This window comes from Vipera ursinii (assembly GCF_947247035.1).
Source record: "Vipera ursinii genome assembly, chromosome: 2".
NCBI classification, from domain to species: domain Eukaryota; kingdom Metazoa; phylum Chordata; class Lepidosauria; order Squamata; family Viperidae; genus Vipera; species Vipera ursinii.
In genome coordinates this window covers 274,243,952-274,271,876 of record NC_139513.1, presented here as the reverse complement: position 1 = coordinate 274,271,876, position 27,925 = coordinate 274,243,952, and the positions used below count along the sequence as shown (strand labels likewise).

Here is a 27,925-nt window from a genome sequence, read left to right as displayed (position 1 = left end):
TTTATTTATTTCAAATTATTTATTTAGTTCAAATTATCAGTACATTTGAGGAACCCAAATTCAGCATACAAGAAATAACATGACCCATTACTATTATTAAAAGAAAAAAATACACTTACTACTGTATTAATCTCATGACTTCACAATTGTAGGCACATTAGAGGTATCATCTTGCCCAAAGCCAGCCAATTTCTCAAATATACAGTTCTTTTGTCTGTGTTTTGCTCCCACTTCAGTAATTCCAATCTTACTCATTTCTAACATATGTGGTACAAGGCATTTCACGTTATTGGGCTACTATGCCTGCAGCATTAGGAAGAGAAATGGCCCTTATTCTTATCTGTTTTTGGAGTGAAATATCTCATGTATGGCTTATATGGAAATAGCAAATCTCTAAGATACAAAATTTTTAAGGAGCCTAGTTTGACTTTGAGATATTTCCTGATGTCCATGCCCATGCTTATATAATATCTGTGCCTAAGTTAGCTCTCATGGTAGCTATATTATGAATGTGCCCACTTGTTCTCAAAACTCCCAAGGTGCTGAGATTCATTAATTTTATGTAGATTCAACTGAAATTATACCATTTTAATTCAATGAATTTATTTTGAACAATGATTGAAATAGGACTGAATACATCAGATATCTGTTTGCCATCTCATTTTATGACACACATTTCCTAGGATGCAACAGCATTGCCTTCACATTGGCACATTTCATTGCTCCAAGTACACAGAGGGTTGATGTCCTCCTTTGGTTTCTAGACCCGTATTGAATGCAATAGACCGCTTCTTCACCCTTTGGACACTGATTTGGAAGCAGACAGGTACAGTGCAATGTTTCTTCTGTAAAACAGATAAAAATGTGGGATCAGCTCATTATTTAGTTTTACAGGTAGTCCTCAACATACAACAGTTCATTCAGTCACCATTCAAAGTTACAATGACACTGAAAAAAGTGACTTTCACCATTTTTCACACTTACGACCATTGCAGCATTCACTCAACCATATAATCAAAATTCAGACCCTTGGCAACTGATTCATATTTATGACAGTTGCAGTGTCCGGGATCATGTGTTCACCTTTTGCAACCTTCTGACAAGCGAAAGTCAGATTCACTTAACAGCCATGTTACTAACTTAACAACTATGGTGATTCACTAACCAACTGTGGCAAGAAATGTTATAAAATGGGGCAAAATTCACTCATTTAGCAACAGAAATGTTGAGTTCAATTATGGTCGTACGTTGTGGACTACATGTACTTTAGTATTTTGTGTTTGTGTTTGTGTGTGTGTGTGTTTGTGTGTGTTTTCATTTGATATGTACCTATATTTAAATGCTGTACAAGAAGACCTACCTATTTGGCAGTAATCATCATAAGACTAAAATAAATTTTCTTAAGAATCGATTCTTGATCTATAATGACCACTTTTTGTCATAGGTTTATAAAACTACCCTTGTAACAGAAGTTGCCCAGGGTTTTGGGTTTTTCTTCCAAATTATAAGCCAACTATTGTGATAAGGTTTTGAAGCCAAGATCCACATTTAGTTTTTCAGGAGTGGCAAAAGAGGTCCTCAGAAGATGGATGATGAGTATGTAGTGCTATATCATACAACTTAGATAAGACTGGCATTTTTAGTGTGTATGTGTTTTTGTTCAGAGTGATGAAGATGTTCATCACTTGCTTCCAAATAGAAGTGGGGAGTTTTAATTTTATTTCATCAACAACTACCTCTACACCTTCTTACTAGATGTTTAAATTAAGGCTTAAAATTGCAATTTATTTCTTTCCCTGTCTCAGTGTAAGGTGAAACACCCCTACCAACCATTCTTTAGGAGCAGATATAAAATAGATTCTATGTCTAAATAGTGAGGTTTAAAGCAAGAGCAAAGGAGGTAGAAATGTTAATTTTAACCAGACAAGCCAAAGCTTTTTTCTGTAGGAATCTCTGCCAAGGCAATTTACAGGAAAGCTCACAATTACTTAATCCTACCACACAGTGAAAAACAAGTTGCAAAACAAACAGGGATCTGGGCAGTCATTTTCAGGAATATTTCACAACCACACATTTTTTTAAATCTTTTCTAAAGAAAGCAAAATAAATAAAGGACACATCTAAGGGGATTGTTTGATACTATGCTCTTAAGAAGCCTCGGAGGACAGCAACATAATTCCACTCATTTTTCCTACTTGTCACAAAAGCTTTTTGGAGTTAAAGTGTGTTGATTCTCCCATAAATATGCAGAGGGCTGCATGCAACGGTCTTCAGCAAATGTCTTTCATTGGCTGTCATGTGACCACCAAAATCCTAAATAAGTCATCGAAGTACTCTTTATTCCAGACCTGTATTGTGTTACAGCAATACTCAGAAGTGCCTTTTTCAAAAATAGGTCTGTCAATTGCATCATTATATAGAAAGATCAAGCTTTCTCTCATTCATCATCTCGTCAGCTTCAGGACTGCATGAAATTTAAAAGAATATGACCCTACTATGATGAATTAACAGGTCCCCAACAAAGACAACCTAAAACTGATACTTTATTCAGAACATTGTTTTAATATTTTGTCAATTCACTAGGAGAAAAGAAAGGCCTACCACACGGAAGCTGTAGAATGCAGCTTCCAAGATCTGCAAGGGGGCATTGCATACCACCATTGTATCAATAGAAATTGACTTATGTGAACAATGAGTATTTATATATCTCCATATAACCAGAATTATGTAGAAACATTTTATGCATTAACTTTTAAAAATATTTATAAAACTAACTTTACAAATTTATTTATTTATTTATTGAGTTTATATACCGCCCTATTCCCGTAGGACTCATGGCGGTTCACAAGGCAATTATAAAATACAAAAATTAAAATCAGTTAAAACAATTAATTAAATTTAAGCCCTAAAAATTAAAATATAAAATCCAATTAAAAATTAAAACCCCCTCAGTCTGGGCCAGACAGCTCAAAGAGCCAGGTTTTCAGGTCCCGGCGAAATGAACGAAGGTCGGGGGCCATCCTAACTTCCGTAGGTAGTTGGTTCCATAGGGCAGGCGCACCCACAGAGAACGCCCTTCCCCTGGGAATAACCCGCCAGCATTCTTTAACCAGCGGTACCCTGAGAAGGCCCTCCCTGTGGGAGCGCACAGGACGATGGGAAGTTGATGCAGGCAGCAGGTGTTCCCTTAGATAGTCCGGACCCAAACCATTTAGGGCTTTATAGGTCATCACCAGCACCTTGAATCTCACCCAGAGGGCAACTGGAAGCCAATGCAGCTCGCAGAGAAGAGGTGTTACACAGGAGTATCGGGAAGCTCCCATAACAACTCAAAGATTGAAGTGTTCAAGAGACCTACCTGAACATCTTTCCCAGTCATAGCATACATCATATCCACACGGCTCTTTCTTTCTGCTGTTTGCTGAAAGATTTGCTCTCTCAATAGCCCAGGTCAACCTGGTGTCATCACTGCAAGGTCCATTATGAATGAAATGGACTTGTTCATCATTCCTGCACTTTTCGGCCAGAAAATGACAGCTTGGATTTGTAACAGTTTGTTCAGATTGTACATCCAATACACAGATACTTTCTGAGCCAATGCTGGAAAACCAGTAAATACAAATAATATATTTAGAGGCAATAAGATGCCATTGGCTAGCCTTACTTCCATATTTCTACAATATAATCCATTGCCTGAATAGTCAATATTCAAATATTTTATTGGCCAATGCATCAATGATTTCCAATATTCTAGAGTTTAGTACATTGTGTAACTAAGCCTGTACCAATCACCAAGCTTCAATTTGTCTCTCCTGAACAATATCTTTGATGTTGATTTTGACACTGTTAACTGGCTCATTAAAAAGAAATTAGCATTTTACCCACTCTGTTGTCCCAATAGGCGAGGCTATAAACTCTATATCAGAGTAGGTAGACCCTTGGAATGTTGGGACAATAGTTAACTTTTATAGGACCCTTCATCTTCCTTCACCAGCAACCACTGTGGTTTAAGGAGGCAAAAACCATAAATTGTCTGAACTACAATATGTTTTTGAACCTGAGAGTATTATAATCAATTTAATGTTTTAATTTCCTTGATTTATAGCAATAATAAAGTTCTTGTGAACCAGCTGGTTTCATTTCTTTAGAATGTGCTTAAGTAGTTTTTATAATTCTTCTCCCCTGAATACCACCCAGACATTAACAAGGCCTTAACTTATGAGCAATTTAAAAGCTATCTGTACAAAGGCCAAGGAGCCCAATTACTACCAGGAGAAAACCAGGCCACAGAACAGTATTTTGAGTTTTATCCAAAAGAGTACTGGCAATCTCTGCTTTAGAAATGCATTCAGCTGGAGTTTTTGTTTTGTTTACTTGTACTGTGTAACAAGGGACACGGTGGCTCAGTGGGTTAGACGCTGAGCTTGTCGATCAGAAGGTCGGCAGTTTGGTGGGTCGAATCCCGAGTGCCGCGTAACAGAGTGAGCGCCTGTTACTCGTCCCAGCTTCTGCCCACCTAGCAGTTCGAAAGCACGTAAAAATGAAAGTAGAAAAATAGGGACCACTACGGTGGGAAGGTAACAGCGTTCCATGCGCCTTTGGCGTCTAGTCATGCCGGCCACATGACCACGGAGACGTCCTTGGACAAACGCTGGCTCTTCGGCTTTGAAACGGAGATGAGCACTGGCTCCTAGAGTCAGAAACGACTAGCATGCATGTGTGGGGGAACCTTTACCTTTACCTTACTGTGTAACACTTTCTAGGTTAAAATATGTATAATTTAAGCTTTTCCTTGCAAGACTTTGTTCTGAAATTCTGCAAAACATTTACTAGCTCAGAGATTTGCAGAGTGCAGGTGAATTGAAAAATTAGCAAAATAGTTTTTTCTCCTCCCTCAGTCCTCTCCCTGAGAGCCTTGCAAACGCTGCAATAGGACAGCTTATCTCTTTTCACCAATCCAGATATATTCATCGGGACATAATGAACCTTAGAACAAGGCGACATCCTCACATAGTTCCTCTATTTTATTATTGGTCTTCTGGAAGTACTGAATTTCACCTAGCCTTTGCAAACATTTCAGAAATTACTGAGCCAAATTATTTAGTTCAGCTGTAACTGTTGAGGTTCAGCACAAATGGTAACTTAATGAGTATGGGCCATCAGCTGTATATACAGTCCCCCAGAGACCTAATAAATCTAATTGTGCTCTCCACCTGTACCTACCTTTCTTTCCTGCTGAAGAAAAATCAGCTGCCAACAAAAATAAGAGGGCTGCCAAACTATAGGCAGATTATAAAATCTGAAACCTGATTATTTACAATATTTTGCACCTATACTTACTTGCAGTTCTCTTCTGGGGATATGCAGACGCAATGAGAATCCACCTCTTTTTCCCCAAGACTGCAATTGTCTTTGACATGACGTGGCTCACCTAAAGAAGGAATTAAGAGAAAGAGGGAAAGAGTCAGATTTCAAATCAGTTGACAAGCAGGTTGTGAGTTTTAACATCCTAGTATAATCTGAAAAAGAAGTAAAATTTAGGTATTTCAACTGGGATCATGTTCAGTCAAGAAAGAACTGTTTATGATGCTTTGAACAGAATACCATACTCAATACACAACCCAAGACACATGTTAATTAGACATGGAAGGCTAGAATTGTACACGCCTCAAAAATCTGCTTCAGTCTACTATCCATCTAGGCCTAGAACTTTGTGAGACCACCTCTATTTTCTACGAACTGTTCATCATACTGTGTAGGGATCCTCAAAACTTTGCTTCATTTTCTTATCAACACTGGAAGGCACTTTACAGCTTTGTCACTTTTGGGAGATATTTTCTTTAAAGTAACATGCTCTGGATTACTTGGAAGAAATTGGCATAGGACTTACTATGAGGCACCCAACTTTCTGAAACATTGCCATGCTTACAATAAGAGTAGGCTCTCTTTTGCAGAGACGTATCTCCCCTTCCACTATTTTTAGACAGTCATTCATGGCAATCACATGGTCATTCCAAAAGGTGTGAGAAAGCCGAAGCTTCTCTACAAAGAGTGCAGTTCTTCTATAGGCATGCCAGACCTTTTCAAGGTTTAGAGGAATTCTTGAAGTCATTTTGTTCATTTTGAGAAAAAAAAATACAATGCCAACTAAACATTGCTTATGGTTAAGGTTCATCTCACCAAGAAACCTTCTGCAGCCACCTGCTCAAATTTATGTAAAAAAAGTCAAATCCCCAATAGAAATCTTTAATTCCCTACAGATAATAGAATAGGCTGTTGGGTAGCAGTCTGCATTCAGGTTACTAGAGGATAAGATACAGCCTCTGGAATATAAAGGATTGGCTGTACATCTAGCAGAATTAAAGGACAAAGCACTTCTGAGCACATGCTACAAATCAGGCTTTTAGTAGCAAGGCTGAGTTCACACTCCTTTTGCACAATTTTCCACTCTTTATCACAGCTTTATTTAGATGGACTAAGTGAGACCTCATTGCAGATTTACCCCAAATTATAGGTTTATTAGTAAGTTGTTGTTGTTGTTAGTTGCGAAGTCATGTCCGACCCATTGCGACCCCATGGACAACGTTCCTCCAGGCCTTCCTGTCCTCTACCATCTTCTGGAGTCCATTTAAGCTCACGCCTACTGCTTCAGTGACTCCATCCAGCCACCTCATTCTCTGTCATCCCTTTCTTCTATTGCCCTCAATCTTTCCCGGCATTAGGCTCTTCTCCAGTGAGTCCTTCCTTCTCATTAGGTGGCCAAAGTATTTGAGTTTCAACTTCAGGATCTGGCCTTCTAAAGAGCAGTCAGGGTTGATCTAACTGACCGGTTTGATCTCCTTGCAGTCCAAGGGACTTGCAGGAGTCTTCTCCAGCACCATAGTTCAAAGGCTTCAATTCTTTGGCGCTCAGCCTTTCTCGTGGTCCAACTTTCACAGCCATACATTACAACTGGGAAGACCATAGCCTTGACTATACACACTTTTGTTGTCTCTGCTTTTTAGTGTGCTCTCTAGATTTTCCGTGGCTTTCCTCCCCAGGAGCAAGCGTCTTTTAATTTCTTGGCTGCAGTCCCCATCTGCAGTGATTTTGGAGCCCAGGAAAATAAAATCTGTCACTACCTCCATTTCTTCCCCATCTATTTGCCAGGAATTGAGAGGGCCGGATGCCATGATCTTGGTTTTCTTAATGTTAAGTTTCAACCCAACTTTTGCACTCTCCTTCACTCGCAACAAGAGACTCTTTAGTTCCTCTTCACTTTCTGCCATTAGAGTGGTATCATCTGCATATCTTAGGTTGTTAATTTTCAAAGTACATTCTATCTTTCTTGATGTACAAATACTCCCATCATTAAATCTTCAAGACAGAATAGCAAGCAAAAAAGAAAAGAAAATAACACTAATGAACAATCTACAGCAAACATGAAACATACTTTTCCTGCAATCAAGTGAGCCCAGAATAGCAGGGATCCAGGACGTTTGGTCCCCACATTTGTAAGTCCCTGGGCCTGTAAGACTGTAACCTCTAGGACAGCTCAGGTGGATCGTGTCCCCAATGTCATACTGAATTTTAAATGGGGTCACATGGACAGCATTGGAAACTGATGGTCTGTCACAAGCCAACCCTGTAGTTTAAGAAAAAAAATGTTATGATTTACATATTTTTATGTAACAAAACTATGACTGAGCAATATACTCAAATATATAGGTCTATATGCAATATAAAAGTACAACATAAGCATACAAATCAAGCATTAGAATAAAACTAGGATTTTTAAAATCTGATATTAGGACGAAAGATCTAAAAAGCACTCAAATATGGTCTAAAACTACCCAAAAATATTTAGAGAAATTAAAGAGATTTTAAATAGTAAACTGTCCTTAATAGTCACATATTACTTCCCCCCACCGAACATGTCAGCTGAAGCTGGGTAGGAAGTTATTCATGGGGAATTCTGGGAGTTGAAGTCCACACATCTTAAAATTGACAAAGCACCATCCTTCCCTACGTGCAAAACAGCCAGAAGCTTGATTTTGCTTTTTCTGGATACTGAGAGAAACCAGAGGCCTATTTAAATCCATATGACTATACTTCTTTTCCTGATGAAACATGAACAGCCACCAACATATGAATGCTTTCTATTTTTCTTCATCTTACAGGAAATATGAGATTACAAATAATTATAGTACTACAATTATTTATTATATTTAACCTCATCTTTCATGTAAGAATTACATATTCTTAACTTTTCCCTAAGGAGCTCAGACCTGCATATGTTTTCATACAACCTTATATGATTGATTAAAGTTAAATTAAGTCATTTTAATTCATGAGTAGGAATTTGAACCAAAGTTTTTTCTTGTCAGATAAAGATGTCCTGGCCACTGCATTAAGTTGGCTCATTCTGAGGGTAACATGTAACTGTTTCCTAAACAACAATAGGATTATTAGGAGTAAAACTGGACTGATACATGCCATTTTCTCTTTGGAGTAAAATACAACTTTTTTCTATTCTTCTATTGGGGCATACCAAGTGTTGAACTGCCTCTCAAAGAAAATGAGGATATCTACACATTAAAATGTTTAATATTAGACTGAACAAAGTATTTTAGTCTGCACTGCATGCTGATGGATAACACTATATCAAGCCATTTCGATTGGGAAGTTGAAACTGAGGTCTGGATCAATATTTAGTTATTGTTAGAGTAAATTTGTGGGAAAAAGTGGCCCTTTGCTCAGAATTCCATTTGACCTCAATGAGTTTAAAGATCCAAACTTACATTTTCTCATTTCTCCCTTGAAGGGATATATTATTAATCATAAGGCATTTGAGTTATTTATTGTTATCCAATGTATTCTGTTTCTTACATTGGCACTCAATGTTCTGTTGTGCCCATGTTTTGACTGGCAGGCAGTGAAAGAATGGGTATCCTGAGCGAAAATAGCCACTGAAGCAAAGCACTTCTGCTTGTTCTCCAACATCATAGCATGGTTTTTCATTCTATAAAGTAAAAGTTTAGTGCAATAAGTGGAATATTCATTACATGAATTAGATGTTTTAGACCAGGGGTGTCAAACTCAATTTCATTGAGGGCCGCATCAGCATTGCAGTTGCCCTCAGGGGGCTGGGTGGGTGTGACCTGGGTGGGCGTGGCCTACTGGGTGGGCATGGCCAGCTCTACATCATTCACATCAAGGGTGCCTATGGGAGCCTGGGCAGGAGTGGGACAGATCTGAGGGTCTCTGGCAGAAGGAGGGTCTCTGGGCCAGGGCCAAGGCAGTGGGGGCCGTTCCCTCACTGTTTCCAGGATGGCTTCGCGGGCCACATGAAACCACTTCGCGGGCCGGATCCGGCCCCTGGGCCTTGTGGTTGACATGTCTGTTTTAGACTTTGAAAGCGGGACTGATACAATACTACAATAATTTGAGTTCTCATGGTAGCAACAAAAATATCACGAATTAAAGAAGTTATAAAATAAACATAACAAAAGAGGGTAGGGCTAAAGAGAATGTTCTTCAAAAAAAAGGAAACCAATTTAGAGTAATGGCAGCAGGTTTTTAAAAATATTCCTGTGATTAAGGAAAAAGAACTTAATATGCAGCTGAACATTTGGTTGTGCATGTCAAAATGGATAACTTTATGAGTGTGCCAAGAGATCAGGGATGTAATGGGCAGCTTAAGATTTATTAAAAATATTCAATATGTAAGTATGAATCACTAAAACCCCTGCCCAGATTTATAGTAGCTTTTATTTTTAAGACAAATTTTCTTTATAACCAAAGGATGCAAGACTTTGGCTTGTTGAAAAGTCCAATGGTATTTGTATACTCTCATTATTTCCCAATAGAATTTGAGGCAAAATTCTTTTACATCTTTAATTGAAGTAATCTTATTTTAAATTCAATTTTGGATGGCAACCACAATTGCTCCCCTTTATAATAATCACATGAATCTTTTTCAAGTGTTCTTGTAAATATATGGCCATTCACATAAATCAAGGTGTCTATAAATCCACCTATTGACTGGAATTAATTTCTCAGGCCTGTCGATCAATTCCTTAATATTTGTGTATGTTAGAGAGTTACAATATCTCTGGAACAGAAATATGAACAGTACTTCCATCTTTTCCAATATAACTCTCTCCAGAAATATTAGGAATCAAGTCCTCAAATTTCTCTCTGAGAATTCTGACATTACATTCCCAACACATGTAAGGGGTTGAATTGTGATAGAATCTCAAAAATTCATTTCTGGGAGCACCTTATCTCAAGAGCCTAAAAAGGCACTATAGCATTAGTGCTATTTGGTGAAAGATTGGGATCCACTTAGACAAGTGTCAGAGTCTTCTCTAGTCCATTAAATGCTGCTAACCCTGATGAATCCATTTTCTGGTGCTTCTGGAGTGAAACATCCTGTGTCACATTTGGGTTTTATCCGTCCTTCTTCAGTATAGTCATCATCATTTACACAAGTAGCACCCCTGTAATTGTAACATTGTCCATTTAGGAATTTATTAAAAAGAAAACCATAAAGCAAAAAGTCATAGATAATCAGTGGATTGCAAACAATCTGATAGGCCAAAGACAAATACCCAATTCTGTTCCATTTATTTTAGATTTGGCATCCCCCAATATCTAGGAGGGATATTTATAGCTTTCTGATTTGTTCTGCCTACTTATTTCAGATTTAAAGGGTTCTTGGCTTCCTCCACTTTTTAAAAATGCTGGAAACAAAATTCCTTGGGCTGCATCCACTTGAGGGATCTGAAAGGGGACATTTAACTTACTTTAGAATCACCTTTTCAGGTGTTAATGGGGACTATCACACTTTACATCTTTTATGCTCTTTTAAAAATTCACTTTCTATGCAATGAGATTTTGGACTTCCTCATCTCACAAAGGCATCTGGAAGGCCACATATTTCTTCCCCTCCTTTTTTGAATAATACACAGTTGGGTCCTGAAATCATTACCCATAGGTGTGCAAAAGGGAAACCAAAGGTTAAAACATGCATCAAAATGGAGGAGACCTGCACTGATGTCAAGATGCACATTCCGTTACTTTAACAAAATCTTGGTGGGTGAGAATCCCCCTGGTATTTTATAATAGTACATATCTTACTGGCTTTCAAACATTGAGATAAAACACCGTTCCTCATCTTCAGCGTCACCTTTACAAGGTTTTCCTCCATTCATGGGTTCAGGATTGTTGCACAGCCGAGTTCTTTGCCTCTTAAAAGATGAGTCACAAGCACTCCATGCTGACCAGCAACTCCAGTATCCGTCTACTGCAACTGGAGTGCAAAACAACACAATCCTTTTGTAGTCTTGGCCATACAGTCTTGATATGAGCAAAAAAGTCCTATCCATATTTCAGCCCTCTCCATCTTGATGCCCCCAGTTTCTTGAATCTCAACTTCTCCAACTGCCTAGCCTGCATCAGTAATTTGGCTTAGGCCTGGGATATTTGCAGGGCCGTCTGCTGCCGGGGACGACTTCCCATCGCCCAGTGCGCTCACACAGAGAGGGCCTCCTCAGGGTGCCGTCGGCCAGACAATGTCGGCTGGTGACCCCCAGGGGGAGGGCCTTCTCTGTGGGAGCACCAGCCCTTTGGAACCAACTCCCCCTTGAGCTTCGGATGGCCCCGGACCTCCGGTCCTTTCGCTGCGACCTCAAAACTTTCTTCTTCCATCAGGCTGACCTGGATTGACGATGGGTTTTTAAATATGTTTTAATTTTTAACTGTGTAGTTAATTTATTTTGGGGCTGTTATTTAATTCTTTTTTAATTTTTGTATTGTTGTTTTTATTGTTGTTAGCCGCCCTGAGTCCTTCGGGAGATAGGGCAGCATATAAGTCCCAAAAATAAATAAATAAATAAATAAATTTGGACTGCAATACCTGCAGTGTGCAATGTGATGGAATTCCAACACAGTAGTCAGGGTGGTGTTAATATGCATCATGCAAAGAACATATTTCTAATTTTCAAAGGCATTCTATCTACTTTTAACCTAACTACTATTATGCTGTGTGTCTGATTTGCTGATTAGTTTTTAAAAATGTAATTTTATATTGACTTTTAAATTTTGTGCAGCATTCTGTTCTGATCTTTAGTTTTCTAAGAAATGAATTTATTTCCTATGATATTTTTTAAAACAATTCCCAATTTGAGAAAGACAAAGATGGAAAAAGTCAAATTCAGAAATCAAGTGTATGTTCTATTACCCATGATAGAGTTATAAACATCTTAAAACATTTTCTATGTAAACAGGTTAGATACATTACTAAAGAAAAGACTCCAAAACGTGATTCTCAATTGTTCATGTATGCCCTCATGTTGTTTTCTTTACACCAGTAAAGAAATTGTTTCCAGTTGCCTTTTTCTGAAATGTTTTTTCAACTTCCTACTATAAACTACAGCTATGTTATCTCCAGTGATGAAAGAAAAGAAAGAGAGAGAGAGAAAGAGAAAGAGAGAACAGAAGTCCCTAAGGTTTGTTCAATACTGTTACCAAGCCACTAGAAATCCATTGTATAGTCAGAAGGCTGAATTGGACCTGATTCTTTAAAGATTGTCTACCCATCAATCACATCTGTTTTATCTTTTCAGCATGGAAATGAATTTATATGCCTTTTCTCAATTATGTAAAACTGCTATGTAAGCTATAACAACATTTTACGACATATAACAACATATGATATTTTGCCCATATTTTTACTTGTAGGACAAGAGTAAGGTAGAGAATGGTTTTGCTAATTTTACTTTTTGCCCAAAATTTTACTTTTTGCCCAAAATTTTACTTTTTGTCCAAAATTTTACTTTTTGCCTAAAATTAAATTTGACCTTAGGACTTTCTAGCTCTTTTTGCTACCTTATTTATACCATAGCAAAAACTGAAACTTCAATGCAAGGGCACCGTTATTTTTGTGCAAATCTTGTTACCGTCATGGGAATTGCATAATAAAATAAGATGGAGCTGTTATAAAAATACCTGATCTATAGTCAGGGGCTCGCAGCTCACAGTTGCTTCCATATGTTCCAGACTTACATACACAAAGGCATCCAGTTTCAGATAAAACTGGCTGAGCATTATTGGGGCATGGGGCACAGAGGCAGGGATCAAATTTTCTCATATATTCAGAAAAGGCCTTCCTGAGATTAAACCGTTTTGTTGCAGAGCATGGGAAGTTCTTTACCAAATCCACAAGGGGGGAAACCTAAGAAAGAAAGAATTATATTTAATTTCTCAAAAGTTGTCCCAGCAGACTTCTTAAACCAAAGAAATATTAGTTTGGGCCTTCTATCTGGGAATGATTGCCTTCCGCAGTCTGAAAAGCATAATATCCTAGTCCTATTAGACCTCTCAGCGGCTTTTGATACCATCGACCATGGTATCTTACTGCGGCATCTCAGGAGGTTGGGAGCGGGAGGCACTGTTTTTCAGTGGTTCTCCTCCTACCTTCTGGAACGTTCACAGTCGGTGTTGGCGGGTGGGCAGAGATCGACCCCGAGACCTCTCATTTATGGAGTTCCTCAGGGGTCGGTCCTCTCACCTCTCCTGTTTAACATCTATATGAAGCCGCTAGGTGAGATCATCCGTGGTTTTGGAGTGGGGTATCATCAGTATGCTGATGATACCCAGCTTTTCATCTCGACTCCAAACCACCCCAGTGATGCCCTCGACGTGATGTCCCGTTGCCTGGAAGTGGTCCGGGTCTGGATGGGGAGGAACAGGCTTCAACTCGCCTGGTGCGCCAGTTGCGGCCCTATCTGGACCGGGATGCCCTGTGTACGGTCACTCATGCGCTCGTGACCTCTCGCCTAGACTATTGTAATGCTCTCTACATGGGGCTTCCCTTGAAGACCACTCGGAGGCTCCAACTGGTACAGAATGCGGCCGCGAGAGTTGTCTTGGGAGTTTCCCGGTACTCCCATGTTACACCTTTGCTCCGCGAGCTGCATTGGTTACCAGTTGTCTTCCGGGTGAGGTTCAAGGTCTTGGTTATGATCTTTAAGTCCTTACATGGCATGGGTCCGGGATACCTCGAGGACCACCTGCTGCCGGCGTCAACTCCCCTCCGCCCTGTGCGTGCCCACAGAGAGGGCCTCCTCAGGGTGCCTCCGGTCAGGGAATGTTGACTGGTGGCCCCCAGGGGGAGGGCCTTCTCTGTGGGTGCTCCGGCATTATGGAACCAACTGCCGGTTGAGCTCCGGATGGCATCGGACCTCCGATCCTTCCGTCGCAGGTTGAAGACCCACTTGTTTGAGTTAGCTGGTCTGGCCTGATGGGGAATATGGGTTTTTAATTGGTTTTTATTATTTATTATTGCTGTATTTTAATTGGGCATGGTTTAATTCTCTTTTAATTTTTGTATAGCTATTTATATATGCCCTGTGAACCACCCTGAGACCCTAGGGAGAAGGGCGGTATAGAAATCGAATAAATGAATGAAATGAATGAATGAACTCAACCCTGACAAGACTGAGTGGCTGTACATACCGGCATCTCAGGAAATTCAGATTATTCCATCTCTTACTATTGGGGGTGAGTTACTACCCCCCGTAGATAAGGCTCGCAATTTGGGTGTCCTCTTAGATTCACAGCTCTCCTTAGAAGATCATATAGGAGCTGTGACTAGAGGGGCCTTTGCCCAGGTTCGTCTGGTGCGCCAGTTGCGACCCTATCTGGACCTGGATGCCTTGCGTACAGTCACTCATGCACTTGTGACCTCTCGTTTAGACTACTGCAATGCTCTCTACATGGGGCTGCCCTTGAGGACCACTCAGAAGCTTCAGCTGGTACAGAATGCAGCTACGCAAGTTCTTTTGGGGGTCTCCCGATACTCCCATGTTACACCTCTGCTCCATGAGCTGCATTGGCTTCCAGTTGCCTTCTGGGTGAGATTCAAGGTGCTGGTGATGACATATAAAGCCCTACATGGCATGGGTCCAGATTACCTACGGGAGCACCTACTGCTGGCGTCAACTTCCCTCCGTCCTGTACGCTCCCACAGAGAGGGCCTCCTCAGGGTACCACCAGTCAGAGAATGTCGACTGGTGACCCCCAGGGGGAGAGCATTCTCGGTGGGCGCACCAGTCCTTTGGAACCGCTTACCGGCTGAACTACGGATGGCCCCCGACCTTCGCTCCTTCCAGCGTGATCTAAAAACTTATCTATTCAAACAAGCCGGCCTGGTCTGATGGGTTTGGGGTTTTAACATTGTTTTTAACTAACTTACTACATTGGGCACAATGATTTAACTTTAAATCTTGTATCCTGTATTCTTATTTTTATTGCCCTGTACACCGCCCTGAGTCCTTCGGGAGAAGGGCGGTATATAAATCAAATAAATAAATAAATAAATAAATAAATAAATAAATAAATAAATAAATATCAGGAGAGGCATGGAGTTTAGTTATTACCACCTCCATAAATAAAATAAGAGAGGATATCACAAGATCTGACCATTTTAAGTACCATAGCATTCATTCAAAATATGCAACGTCCTCTTTTTTTTCTTCTTCTGTTCACGGGAACTTTGGCCTTTGCAGGAGGACATTCTGTTTTCCTCTTGTTTTTTATCACTTACCTCAAAATCAATCACAGTGGGATTGGTTTTGGCTGATTCCAGCCAGTTGTTAAAGATCTCATGCCCTGGCAAAGAGCCTTTTCTTTCCCAGGCTAGAGCTGCAGCATACTGTGCCTGCCCACCCTTAACCAGAGAAATGGATCGTTCAGATGACTTCAACATGGAACCTAAAATGGATGAATTACACAGAAGAGTTATATATTTAACTGCATGGATGTGGTCGATTCACTGGCTGAAGGAGCGGGGGGGGGGGCTCCAAGGGGAGTAAAGAGACATTCCAGCTTGGAGTTGGTGTGGGGGAAGAGAAACATCTGAGATCTGTATCTACCATTTCCCAAGAAAAGCCAATCTAGCAAAATTCTTGTATTATAGATGGTTAGCAATAAAGCATCTATTTGGGACTATTGACAGAGTGGTTCTGGTTGCTTACACTGGACAGCAGATCTTTATTAGGAGCCACTAAATCTGAGGAATGAGAAGAACCTAACATATGAGACAATATAATGGTGTGTGTGTGTGTGTGTGTTTGTCTGTATGTGTGTTGCATGTTTTATGGGGTAAAAGAAGTGCCTTAAACTTCTAAAGCCCATATTGGATTGATTGATTGATTGATTGATTGAAAATGTTGCTTACCTTCATGGCGTTCTGTAAGCTTATTTTGGCTGCAATATCCATAATGTGCAGTTGACCTAATGAAGAAAACATAGTTCTGTGTCTCTGTTTGTACACAGTTTTGCATTTGTTCTGTTGTTAAACCTAGGTATAATTCAATAGTAAAAACAGAAAATAAAATTTCTCAAATTATCCAAGTTGTCAAGCATTATAGTACGAAATCTTTAAAAATGGCATTACCTAGCCAACCTACAATTTTTTTACCTTCAAATTGCAAGGTACACAGGGTTATCTGAGAAAGGAGAGGGGGTAATAAAAAGCCAAGGTGGCATCTATGACTGTGTAATTGCAGCCCTACCTTGTTTTTAATGTGCATTAAAGATAAGGCTTTGATTGCATCATTCTGGCCACCATATTGACTTTTTCTGTTCTATGTACAGACCCCTGAAAGAATTTTTTAGATTTTTTCCCAGTGTAAATGATTTTTAAAAGCTTTTTATTTGTACGCTAAACATTTAGGGGATTTTATATCTAGGTGATTCCAACCCCTTTTTTCATCCTCCAATTGCCACATGGACACATTAAATTGAAATTTTTGATTTAGTTTTCTTAAACAGGCTTGGGAAAGGCAACACCTGGGAACCTTTCACAGTAGGAGCTCCAAATTTCATTAACAAAGAGAAGAATCCAGGTTCAGTATCAAAAAATATCCTGCACTAAAACAAAATTCAATAACAAGTCACAACTGATTGGGATGAACCCAATAGCATTGTATTTGGCTAAAAAAAGAATTTGAAATAGAATAGAATACTTTATTTGGTCAAGTGTGATTAGAACACAAGGAATTTGTCTCTGGTGCAGAAAAGCTCTCAATGTACATTTGAAACAACAGAGTAATAATTGTTGTGATTCAGGGTCAGCCTGTGGGTTCGGCAGTTGGGTCGGACGACTCAGAGGAGGAGGGGGGTGTTGAAGAGCTTGCTGAGGGGGTTGGAGAGCTTGATGATGAGAGCCCTCAACCAGGCCCCTCCCACCTGGTCACGACGCAGACCCAGCTGTGTGAGCCTGACAGCGTGGATGAAGATGACCCACAGCTGGCCCTGATCAAGGACGCCCGACGCAGGAGGCAGTCAATCAGGAGTAAACAGAGGAAGGCAATGGGGCACCTCGGAAGGAGGCAGAGAGAAGCCACGCCCTGTATGAAAGGGGAATGCGTGGGAGGGCTGGTTTGCTGAAGGCAACCGCTTGAATAGCTCCTGTTTCATGGTTCGTGTCTTGTTTGCTTTTTTATCCATAAATTTGGCATGCTTAGTTCCAGCCTCTTGACTTCTTGTAAAAGGGGTTGTCCCTGCTTTTTCTGCAGGGCCGGTAGCAGGCTGGTACAGAACAATAATAATCATGATAATGATACCAAAAAGAGGAGGTAGTAGAGAAGATAAGAATGTTAATAATACTACAGTCATGCAACATGAGTAAATAGGTCTATTCACCACAGCCAACTTGCTGTGGCCAACTTATTTTATTTTATTTTATTTCCATTTATATCCTGCCCTTGTCCAAAGACTCATGGCACCTTTCAAGCTTGCTGCAAGACAACTCGTTGCTATGGGACAACTTGCTGTGGGAGAAAAGTTACACTCATATCAAAGAAATGATGAAATAGAGTCACTAAAGAAAGGATGTAAAAGGGAGGGCAGAATGAAATGTGAATGACATATTTTTTTATTTATTTTAAATAATTAAATTGAATTGTTAAATTGTCCCATGGCGAGTTGTCCTGTGGCACGTAGGCCGTGGTGAGTTGTCCTGTGGCGAGTTGGCTGTGATGAATTGGCCACAGCGAGTCGACTGCTGTGAGTTGTCCCATTCTGTGGGACATAAGACAATACTGTGAGGACTAGGTGTCCAGCAGAGTGATGTCTCGAGGGGAAAAGGTGTCCCTGTTTTGGCATGCAATGCCCTATAGTGGCATCCAAAGGGAAGAAGTTGAAACAGTTTATGTCCAGGATGCGAAGGGTCTGTAGATATTTTCTGCCCTGCTTTGGACCCATGCAATATACACGTCTCCTATGGAAGGCAGGCTGGTTGCAGTTATTTTTTCTGCAGTTCTAAACTAACCATTGGAGTCTGTACCTTTCCTGTTTAGTTGCTGTATCAAACAGACAGTTATAGAAATACAGATGACAGACTCAACAATTCTGCTGTAGAACTGTATCAACATCTCCTGAGGTAGTCTGAAGTTCCTAAGTCAATGCAGGAAGAACCACGTTAGGTTCAATGAGAATATATTAATGGTAGCAAATCTTTTCCTTCCAATCTTTCTGGTTTTTCTTTTGAAAAGTTGTATTCTGCTTAGATAAAATAGGGTGGCATCCTGAATACAGGTAGTCCTTGACTTATGATATTCGTCCAACAACCATTCAGAGTTACATTGGTGCTGAAATATATATATAGTGTGTTTGTAATACACTTAACACATATCTCCCTTGCTTCTCAGCTAACAAAGCGAGAAAGAGCCAGTGGCCTAAAGGTTAGAACAATTGCCTAATGTGCAGTCGGCCCAGGTATGACTAACTGATGAGAACAAATAAGTTTGAAATAGCTATATTAGTCTCCCTTTAATTCTTTGTTAGCAATCCAAAAAAATTACACACACACACACACATGTATATGAAGCAAGAAAACAAAGATGCAAGCAAGAACTGGATGAAGATCTGCAGCATACCTGGAAGCTCTACCCCAGACTAGCCTTGAAGCATGGAACAAATGAGCTTGCTTTGGCTGGCTGGGTTTTTTTCTGGCTGTGTACCAAGGGGCTTGTTGACATGAAGGGCCAGGGCAAGCACATTTTGTCAGCTGTGAGAGCAAGAAGATGGCACAGATCAGCTGGGATGGTGGAGCACACAATGGTAGGGGTCTTGGAGTGCAGGGTAGCAAGGACAACTGTAATTTGGGCTGGACCAATGTGACTGCAGATTCCCAGGGTGCAGAAAGCAGCCCCAGAGCTGGATGAGCTACCAGGTTGAGTCTCCATTTCGTGGCCTTCCTACAGTCCTAATGGCTATCTCCCACATTATTTTGGAAGCTTCAAAAGGCATCAGGAACTGCAAAGGAAAGGCGGTCAATGGAGATCCTATAATTTAAACCAACTCTTATTACGGCAACTCTATGGGGCTCCTCCCTTCTCCTAGCACTCCTTGGGCTGAGCAAGTGTTTGCAGGGCATTCCAGAAAGCATTTGGAAAGTAAATACAATCCACCTCCACCTCCATCTCTACTAAAGGAAAACAGCACTTTTCTCCTTGGATTCATCCAAGAGAATCCATTATTTTTCCCCATATTGAATCCATATTAAATTGTTACCCAACACCATGGAGAAATTCTTGTGGAGGGTGTTCAATTATTTCTTATTTATATTTTTTATTCTCAGTATTTTATAATAGCACTAGCCAGGGCTTTTTTTTCTCATAGAACGCTCAGAACGGAGTTCCGGCACCTTTTTTGGATGGAACCTTGTAGGGTAGGGCAAGACGGGTTGTATGACATGTGTGAGTTCCGGCACCTTTTTCTTTTACAAAAAAAGCACTGGCACTAGCCATAAGATAGTATATACAGTAGAATTCTTTATTTCTGTTGTTTTTCTTGTCTTTGCTTGTTGGATTACTTACTGTTGAGAGACCCATCCTCCCTGCTTAAATTCTTGATTTCTAAGCAAATCATCAGAAACAAAGATATAGATACTTTATACTGTATCTTCAGCACCCACATCATATGGACCCACATACCTGAATTTTTTATTTCTTCCTCACTAAACTGGTACAGAAGGTCATATTTGCCTCCCAATAAACCAGACGTGTAATAATGTGTCCCAAAGTCATCAAAAATCCGGCTGTATAGGGCGTAGTTGTACTCCAGAGGCAGGTTGTTGAGAGACTTTAAGAACACCTCAGAAAGTTGCAGATCTTGCTCCTTCATTGTGAAATTTGAAACTGCAAACACCTTATGGATCCTAATATAACTGGAAGACTTGGGAAACACAACAAAATGGATACGGAACATTATTGTCTTTCATGCTTTCTTTTTTGTCCATGACCTTTTAGGTTTTTGAAGCCTTGTATGCAACTCAGAGCAACCTGAAATATTTTATATAAATAAATTACATAAATAAATACAGGTATTCCTTGACTTGCCGTTCAAAGTTACAACAGCACTGGAAAAAGTGATTTATAACCATTTTTCACACTTATGACCTTTGTAGCATCTCCATAATAATGTGATCAAAATTCAGATGCTTGGCAACTGACTCATACTTATGACTGTTGCTGGGTCCCAATGTCGTGTGATCAACTTTTGCAACCTTTTGACAAGCAAAATCAATGGGAAAGCCAGATTCACTTAACAATCATATTACTAACTTATCAAGTGCAATGAGGTTATAAAATGGGGCAAAACTCACTTAACAAATGTCTCACTTAACAGCAGAAATTTGGGGACTCAATTGTGGTCATAAGTTGAGGACTACCTGTTCAAGTAGCTGCTAAAGAGATTAGTTGTTCTGTAGTCTGGACACCTGACAAGAGTCTCATCTAAGAAGAGGCCCACTGTGGATCCCTTTCTGTTCATCTCTCTTCTCTCTTCTGGTTCCATTTTAAGTAATGATGCAGATGGGGTCCAAGAGAAAGAAAATGGACAGTACTGCTCCAGGCAAGGAGTTTCCAGAAACCTAGAGACAGACCTGCACTCTCCTCCATTTCTCCCCTAATCTCTGCTTCGAAACACATGTAAGGAATGGAACTGGTAATATGAGGAAAACTGAGAATGGGAATCAAGGGATGACATTTACAGATTTCTATTGGACCATTGCCCAGCAGAATTCAAGCACTGTATCCACAATATAAGAGAAAAGTGGATGAGAAACCTCCAAGAGAGACATTTGTTTGTAAGCAAATGCCAAGTGTTGCTGAACCAGCACTTCAAAGAAACCAAATGAGCATGGCTCAATGTATTGAGAAGCCTGAATACATTGAGAAGCCTGAATAATTGGTGATGAATACACCAATGGAAGAAGAAGGGGACGACAGAGAATGAGGTGGCTGGATGGAGTCACTGAAGCAGTAGGCGTGAGCCTAAATGGACTCCAGAAGATGGTAGAGGACAGGAAGGCCTGGAGGAATGTTGTCCATGGGGTTGCGGTGGGTTGGACACGACTTCGCAACTAACAACAACAACACCAATGGAAGACTTGAAATACCAGGTTAGGCTGGATTATCATAAAGAAAATCTTATCTCTGTGGTCATTAGGAATCAAAAATGACTTGATAGCAAACAATCAATCAGATAAAAATAATTGACTATTGTAAGTAATTTCACAGTAGGAAGGACCAAATTGTGCACATCTTCATTAAAGGGGACCTTAAATTTTAAGCAAAATAATGAAGTTTGCTTACAAACAAATGTCTCTCTTGGAGAAAACTTCCACTGGTGCTAGCTACGTTTTTTTTTTAAAAGAAAGGCAGTTAAATCAGCTGAAACTGCAATGGGGAACTAAGTCGACATTAAGAGGTCTTTGCTGAAATTTTGATGATGAAATTGTCAAAAGGCTTGTCCAGAATATTCATTTTAATTCTCTTCCAGGCAATAGTATGTGCTGAGGGGGCTGGGGTTTCAAGATGGTAGATCAAGCATTGCATTCCTCTGTCCGCTTATATTGTAATTGTCTGTCTGCCATCATGTCAATTCTGACCCCACCACCATCACCACCCAAATGCCACTACCTCCAAGTGATTATAGCAGAACATCATAGTAGCAATAAAAGTCTATTTAACAGTGGCCCCCAACCTTTACAGCTTGGTGGCCTGGTGGGGGAGGGAGAGAGTGAACCAGTCCACCGCTCATGCAAGTTGAGATGCACATGTGGGTGCCAGCCTGTGGCTCCTGCAAGTCAAGCTGTGCTTGTCTGTGCACTGGCCAGCCACTTGCACGGTCCAGTTCTGAACAGTCTGTGGCCTGGTAGTGGGCCCCTGCTACACAAGTTGACTTCAATTAATAACTGTCTTGTTTATCATCATTTAAAATTACAACAGTGAGGAAAAATGTCCAGTCCTCACATTTATAACATGTCTTTAAAGGAAAGGAAAGCTTTGAAATCATACCATAAGCACAGTTGTGGTTTCTCTTAGTTTTGCTTAATAACTGAGCTGCTAATCCCAATTGTGGTCTCTAAATAAGGGCTGCCTGTATATAGAAGAGCTTACTTCCAAGGATACAGATTCTTACCATTTTTTCAGATGCTTTAATGGCTTGCTTGAACTGATAAGATGATGTTGATGTTGTGGTTGTTATTGACCCCCAGAAATAAGGGATTCCAGAAGTACCTATTCCAACACTCCGAGAAGATGAGGTTTGACTATGAGAACGGGTCATGGATGTTAAACTGGTGTAGGACTCTGTTATCACATTATCTTCTTGAGTTTTCACCTAGGAACAGAGATTTGTATAATTACAGATGTGTTCCTGGAAAGGAGGCAGGAGAATTAAAAGCCATCAAAAATAAAAATTTTAGCTTTTGTAAAAAATAATTGTTTGGAAAAAATAATATTAAAAAAAACATGTATATGCAAAAATGTCTACAGTTTCATATATGAACACTGGTATAGACTTAGAGATTGGGCCAAGAGTTCAGACGTCCCTGCATTAAGAAATCCCATTGGGATCCCATTTGCTTCAGCAATGAGCATATTTGAAACTTGGGTGTTCAAAGTACGAATTTGGCTGGGGGAGCAGCAAACAACAAACCACCTGTTATGGTTGCAAACTCTGTCTCATTTGAACATGCATCATAACATTGCAATTAAGCATGTAGGAGTGAAGGTTGAGTCATGAAGTTCAGACAAAATTGTGTTGGCTTGGCTATTTTCTCTAGGGCTCCATCTCATCATCTGCAGACTGAAATACTAGTGATATTCCCATCAGCTTAGTTTCACTAAACACCTGATTGATCTGCTCAATGTTAAACAAAGGGTTTTTTTACTGCTTTAATACAACAAAAATGAACATCCCCATTAGCTCAGACAGGAGAGGCATGTTATAGATCCAGCCTACCAAGGAATGTCATTTGTCAGGACCCAAAGGGAGAGACTTCTTTGTTCTTTGGAACATCATTCCTCCCATAGTTAGACCAGCCCCCACCCTAGTCTTCTGGAAGGTTCTTAAGACATCTTTCAGTTCTTGGGTGACTAACTAAATGGAGATAAAAACCTAGGAGAAAAGTTGATGAGTATATACTGAAATTGTTCAATGGCTAATATAGCACCTGGTCTTATTCAAACTTTTTTAATCACCTCAAAAGAGATATTATATAGGTTAGCAGGTAAACGATATTTAGTTCTTTTATTTTCACTTTTCAGCAGAACACAGCTACCATTGTTGAATGAATTATCAAGGACTTCTCCACGGGTTTCTCCAGCCAGGATATGATACCTAGAACATCATTGTAATAAAAGAAAGATGATCAGAACAATGATAAGCACTTCTGATTCCTCATCTGGGTTACTGCAATGTGCTCTACATGGGACTGCCCTTGAAATGCATTCCCAAAGTTCAACTGGTGCAGATTGTGGTGACATGGGTATTATGTGGTGCAGTTATGAAGCACATATAACACCAAAACTCCATGAGCTGCTGCATTGATTGTCACTGGTCTTTTTGGTGCAATTGAAGGTGCTGGTTTTCACCTTTAAAGCTCTTCATGTTTTTGGATTGGTTACCTGAGGAACTTTTCTTTCCTCAGTTGTTTCTATCCAGCTGATCCAGGAAGGCAGGTTGGGCATTCTCTGGGTCCCATCAGCCAAAGAATGGTCATTGGCAAGACCTAGTAGATGTACCTTTTCTGTTGTAGTATCCACCTTGTGGAACATTCTCTCTCCAGAAATCAGAATGAGCCTGATTTGATGGCCTTTTTCAGAGCTTTTTTTGTCATAGAACGCCCAGAATGGAGTTCTGACACTTTCTTGGGATGGAACCTTATAGAGTAGGCAAGGTGGGTTGTATGACGTGTGTGAGTTCCGGCACCTTTTTTAAAAAAAACAAAAAAAGCACTGGCCTTTTGTAAGGTGCTAAAAATGTAGTTCTGTGCCTGGCCCTGGACCTCTGAGTGTTTGTATAGCCACTGCTTCTTGGTTATATTACTGATTTGAGTTTGATATTTCTCAGCTGTTTTGTACTTTAATTTTTGTAATGTTTATAATTGTTTTTATTTTATTTTAATTCAGTTCACCACCTAGAGTCAATAAAACAAAAAGATTATATAGTTGGTGTTTATGGGAGTTTACCAGGGGTCTCCAGGGAAGGATTGAGAGTCAGGATGATGGCTGCAAAAAAGTAACCAATGCCCCATACCCTTTTGATGTGTATTTATCATTGTCACAACCACAATCTTGACTTCTGGATTCTTCTAGCGGTACCATAATTTTCTATGAGTGTCCTTGTCATTGCCACCTTGCTGATGATGCAAGGCAAGACTTCACTTATCCAAGGAATCAATCACTATAATATGCTCTTAACCCTCTAAATAAGAACACCACCGTCTAGCAATATTGTTATCCAGTTATATAAGGGTGAACACTTTAGGCTGAGACAGTTTTTTGCTAGCTCAAGGACTACTGGATGTCATTGTTTAATAAAGGAGAACAGCTCTTCATGTATATTACCCGAGGCCCACGAGTTGCACGCTGGGTACACTTTCAACTTTTGACCTGCAGACAGGCTTTATTTTCCGACAATTTTGTTCATCTGAATTGTCTCCACAGTCATTTTCTCCATTACATTCTAGTTTCCTGGCAATACAGCGTCCTGTTTTGGGAAAATCAAGGTGGCTTTGTCAGTTTCAGACACAAAATCTAACACTGACTCTATGGCATTGCTCCAAGTAGACAGATATTCAGAGTTCCCCACCTTACTCTTAAGGTAGCATTCCCTTAGCTGGGTCAGGAGACCACTAAATGGCAACAAAGAGACAGAAAACATTGGCTTTTTGGTGCTGCCTAGTGAATGACACAGGTTTTGGAACTCAGATGTGGCAGTCATAACTCAAGGTCTCCCCAAAACTGGAATTCAAAAAACTGCTGGCTTTGGAAAACAGGTAAAGGGGAGCACAAAAACATTATTAGGAAATACTACTGCCTGGGTTAATTGGGGAATGAGCCAGTTTGCTGTAGTGGTTGGGACAGCAGACTAGAGGATTATGAAGAAAGTTGGCTGGGTAACTTTGGGCCACCTGCTCTCTCCCAGCTCAACTACTTAGGGTTGTTATTGGGGGGTGGGAGAGAAGGAGGAAGGAATTTTAGACTTGTTTATCGCCTTAAGTAATAATAAAGTTGAGATAAAAAAATCTAAATCTAAATGAGCACAGAAAGGACAAGATGGCAAATGAGTCATTCGGTTTACTTGGGGAAAACATCATTGTAACAGCTTTTGATAACACCTAAGTGGAATTTTATATTGACAAGTCATGAGGTTGGAACCATACTGTTATTAGTTTCATGTTCAGAATTTAAAGAATGATTAACAGGACACCTTTGTTTTAACAGACCAATACAGGGAAAGTCATGCCCATTAAAGAATAATTCCCATTAAAAATGAATGGGATGCTATGCTTACTTATTTTATTCAATTTTACCTATTTTAGGCTTGTGTGAAATGGGAATGGAATTTTGTATATATTATGAATATATTATGCAAAGTATATATTTTCATATTTTTCTAATGTGTCTTAAATCAGCTAACCAAAACCTGTTAAATCCAGGAGAGTCAAGATGGCGGCGACCACAACACAATCTCCCCAATAGGTAAAAGGGGATGGAGTTCAACTGCCTGGTTGAGACCACCATTTTGATTTTTTTTTTACTTTTTTAAAAACTTTTTACTTTACTTCTCCCCTCAGGCTCCCCTGGTTAAATTGAATGTTTATTGTAGTTGACCATAAAGATAATAAAACAGGGATTACCGTTATCACAGTGAAACTTATTTTCACAGTTCACTTCCTCTATGTTGCATAATTTTTGTGGAAAACAGGGCCGGTCATCCACCAGCTGCCCACAAGAGGCCTGACCTCCAAACTGAGATGGTTGTTCAAGAGACCTGATTCGGAACTAAAAGGTGAAATCCAAGTATGAGGGGGGGAAAAACAAATTTTCTTAATGTGGGTTTCACAGTTGCATACCTCATCTAAAACGTCTGCTGCAGAGAGACTTTATTTTTGTCATACAAAACTAGAACCTGGTACTTGATGCAGGAAATAGAACTAGGACCTGGGGTTCCATGTACCTTTTCTTTAAAAAAAATCTATTGTCCCTCTGCATCCATATTTCAGAATGCCTGAAACATTTACTGCATCATGCATGTGAACATAGAGGCAACTGCATTGTTTCTCATATATCATGGTTAAATTACCTGTTTTTTAACACATGGGTCACATTCTGACCACTCTTCCCAATCACCGAGTTGGCAGTTGATGGGACATGCTTGCTGGCTACAAGGCCGAGATTCAGACCATTGGCACAGTTGTTCACAAAAATTCTTATTATAATGATCATTTTGGATTTTTGCCCTGCAAAATGAAGATATTGTACATTTATCCTGAATCTTATGCCAAGAAGATGAGGATGGGGAGATACACCTGTATTCCTATGGGCTACTTTTGTCTATGCTGCAGATATATACTTCATCTAGTCATTCTGTTATTTATGCATTTAGCAAGCATCACAAAGGTTAGCTATGGATTTGGCAGGCATGGCAAATAGCCACATATTATGTATAAAGCTCATTTTTGTGAGGACGGATCCCAAACCAGAGAGGAATCTTATCACATGAAGAGCTTCATGCTATCCATTCCTACTACTTTCCCAAGAGGAAGAGAGGCACAAAAGTGAGTTAGGAAGATCTCAAACAAGACCCTATACCGTCTCAGACAACTGATTGTCCAATCTTTACAGGGAAAAGCTTCTATTGTTGGAGTAGCCACAACTTCTAGAGACAACCTTTACACTGATTAATTTCCTGTTCTGCTAGGAATTTTTTCCTTATTTCTAGGTTGGTTCTCATCTTGATTAATTTCCATCCATTGTCTTCCTTTAGGTGCTTTAGAGAAAAGTTTGACTCACACCCCCTTTGCCCCTTAGATATTGCAACACTTTTCAATATCTTCCAACACTTCCTCCCTCTTCCCTTCATTATCATTGAAAACTAGAAGATTTATATGCTTGTCTATAATATCCTTAGAATACATGTTTAAGTATCTTCTTAATCAAGTGGAAATTATAGCTCGTCTTACAGGGAAAAGAAATCTTCTTGTTCTTATACCAACCTGGTTCGGCTTTGTGTCCCAAAATTGCATGTTTTTGAACATCTGGACCAAGGACTCCATGGATAATGATCGCAGAAACATCCAAACCCTTTTTCAACTACAAAGCTCAGAAGGATAACACATATGAAGATGTTTCTCTCCATGGCTAAAAAATATCAAGCTACAAAGGATGGCTACTTAGATATATATGATGTGCTACATTAAAATAGTTTACAACATATAAGATCCCAGACCAATTATGTTTCACATTATGGATTTTGGAAATAATTTTATACCATAAAAGATTACGACTTCATTTCTATAATAATAATGTTTATTATTAATTTTCATATTTGTATTGCCACCGTCTAAAAAAAGGTGACT

The 27,925-nt window shown here is 39.8% G+C and overlaps 1 protein-coding gene across 1 annotated transcript; it reads right to left on the bottom strand.

Annotated features, from left to right (window-relative positions):
- Positions 1–221: 221 nt before the first annotated feature.
- On the bottom strand, positions 222–27,705 carry LOC310634986 (complement component C6-like; the record flags this gene model as incomplete). The annotated part of the gene is made up of 17 exons (XM_083353523.1): positions 222–845; positions 3,359–3,600; positions 5,341–5,431; positions 7,433–7,624; positions 8,869–9,001; positions 10,373–10,481; positions 11,122–11,293; positions 12,991–13,216; positions 15,590–15,756; positions 16,223–16,345; positions 19,986–20,226; positions 22,477–22,677; positions 23,541–23,679; positions 24,909–25,050; positions 26,204–26,348; positions 26,650–26,806; positions 27,563–27,705. The coding sequence occupies 17 exons, from the start codon at positions 27,703–27,705 to the stop codon at positions 664–666; spliced, it is 2,805 nt and encodes a 934-aa protein (XP_083209649.1). The 3' UTR covers positions 222–663.
- Between the last annotated feature and the right edge of the window lie 220 nt (positions 27,706–27,925).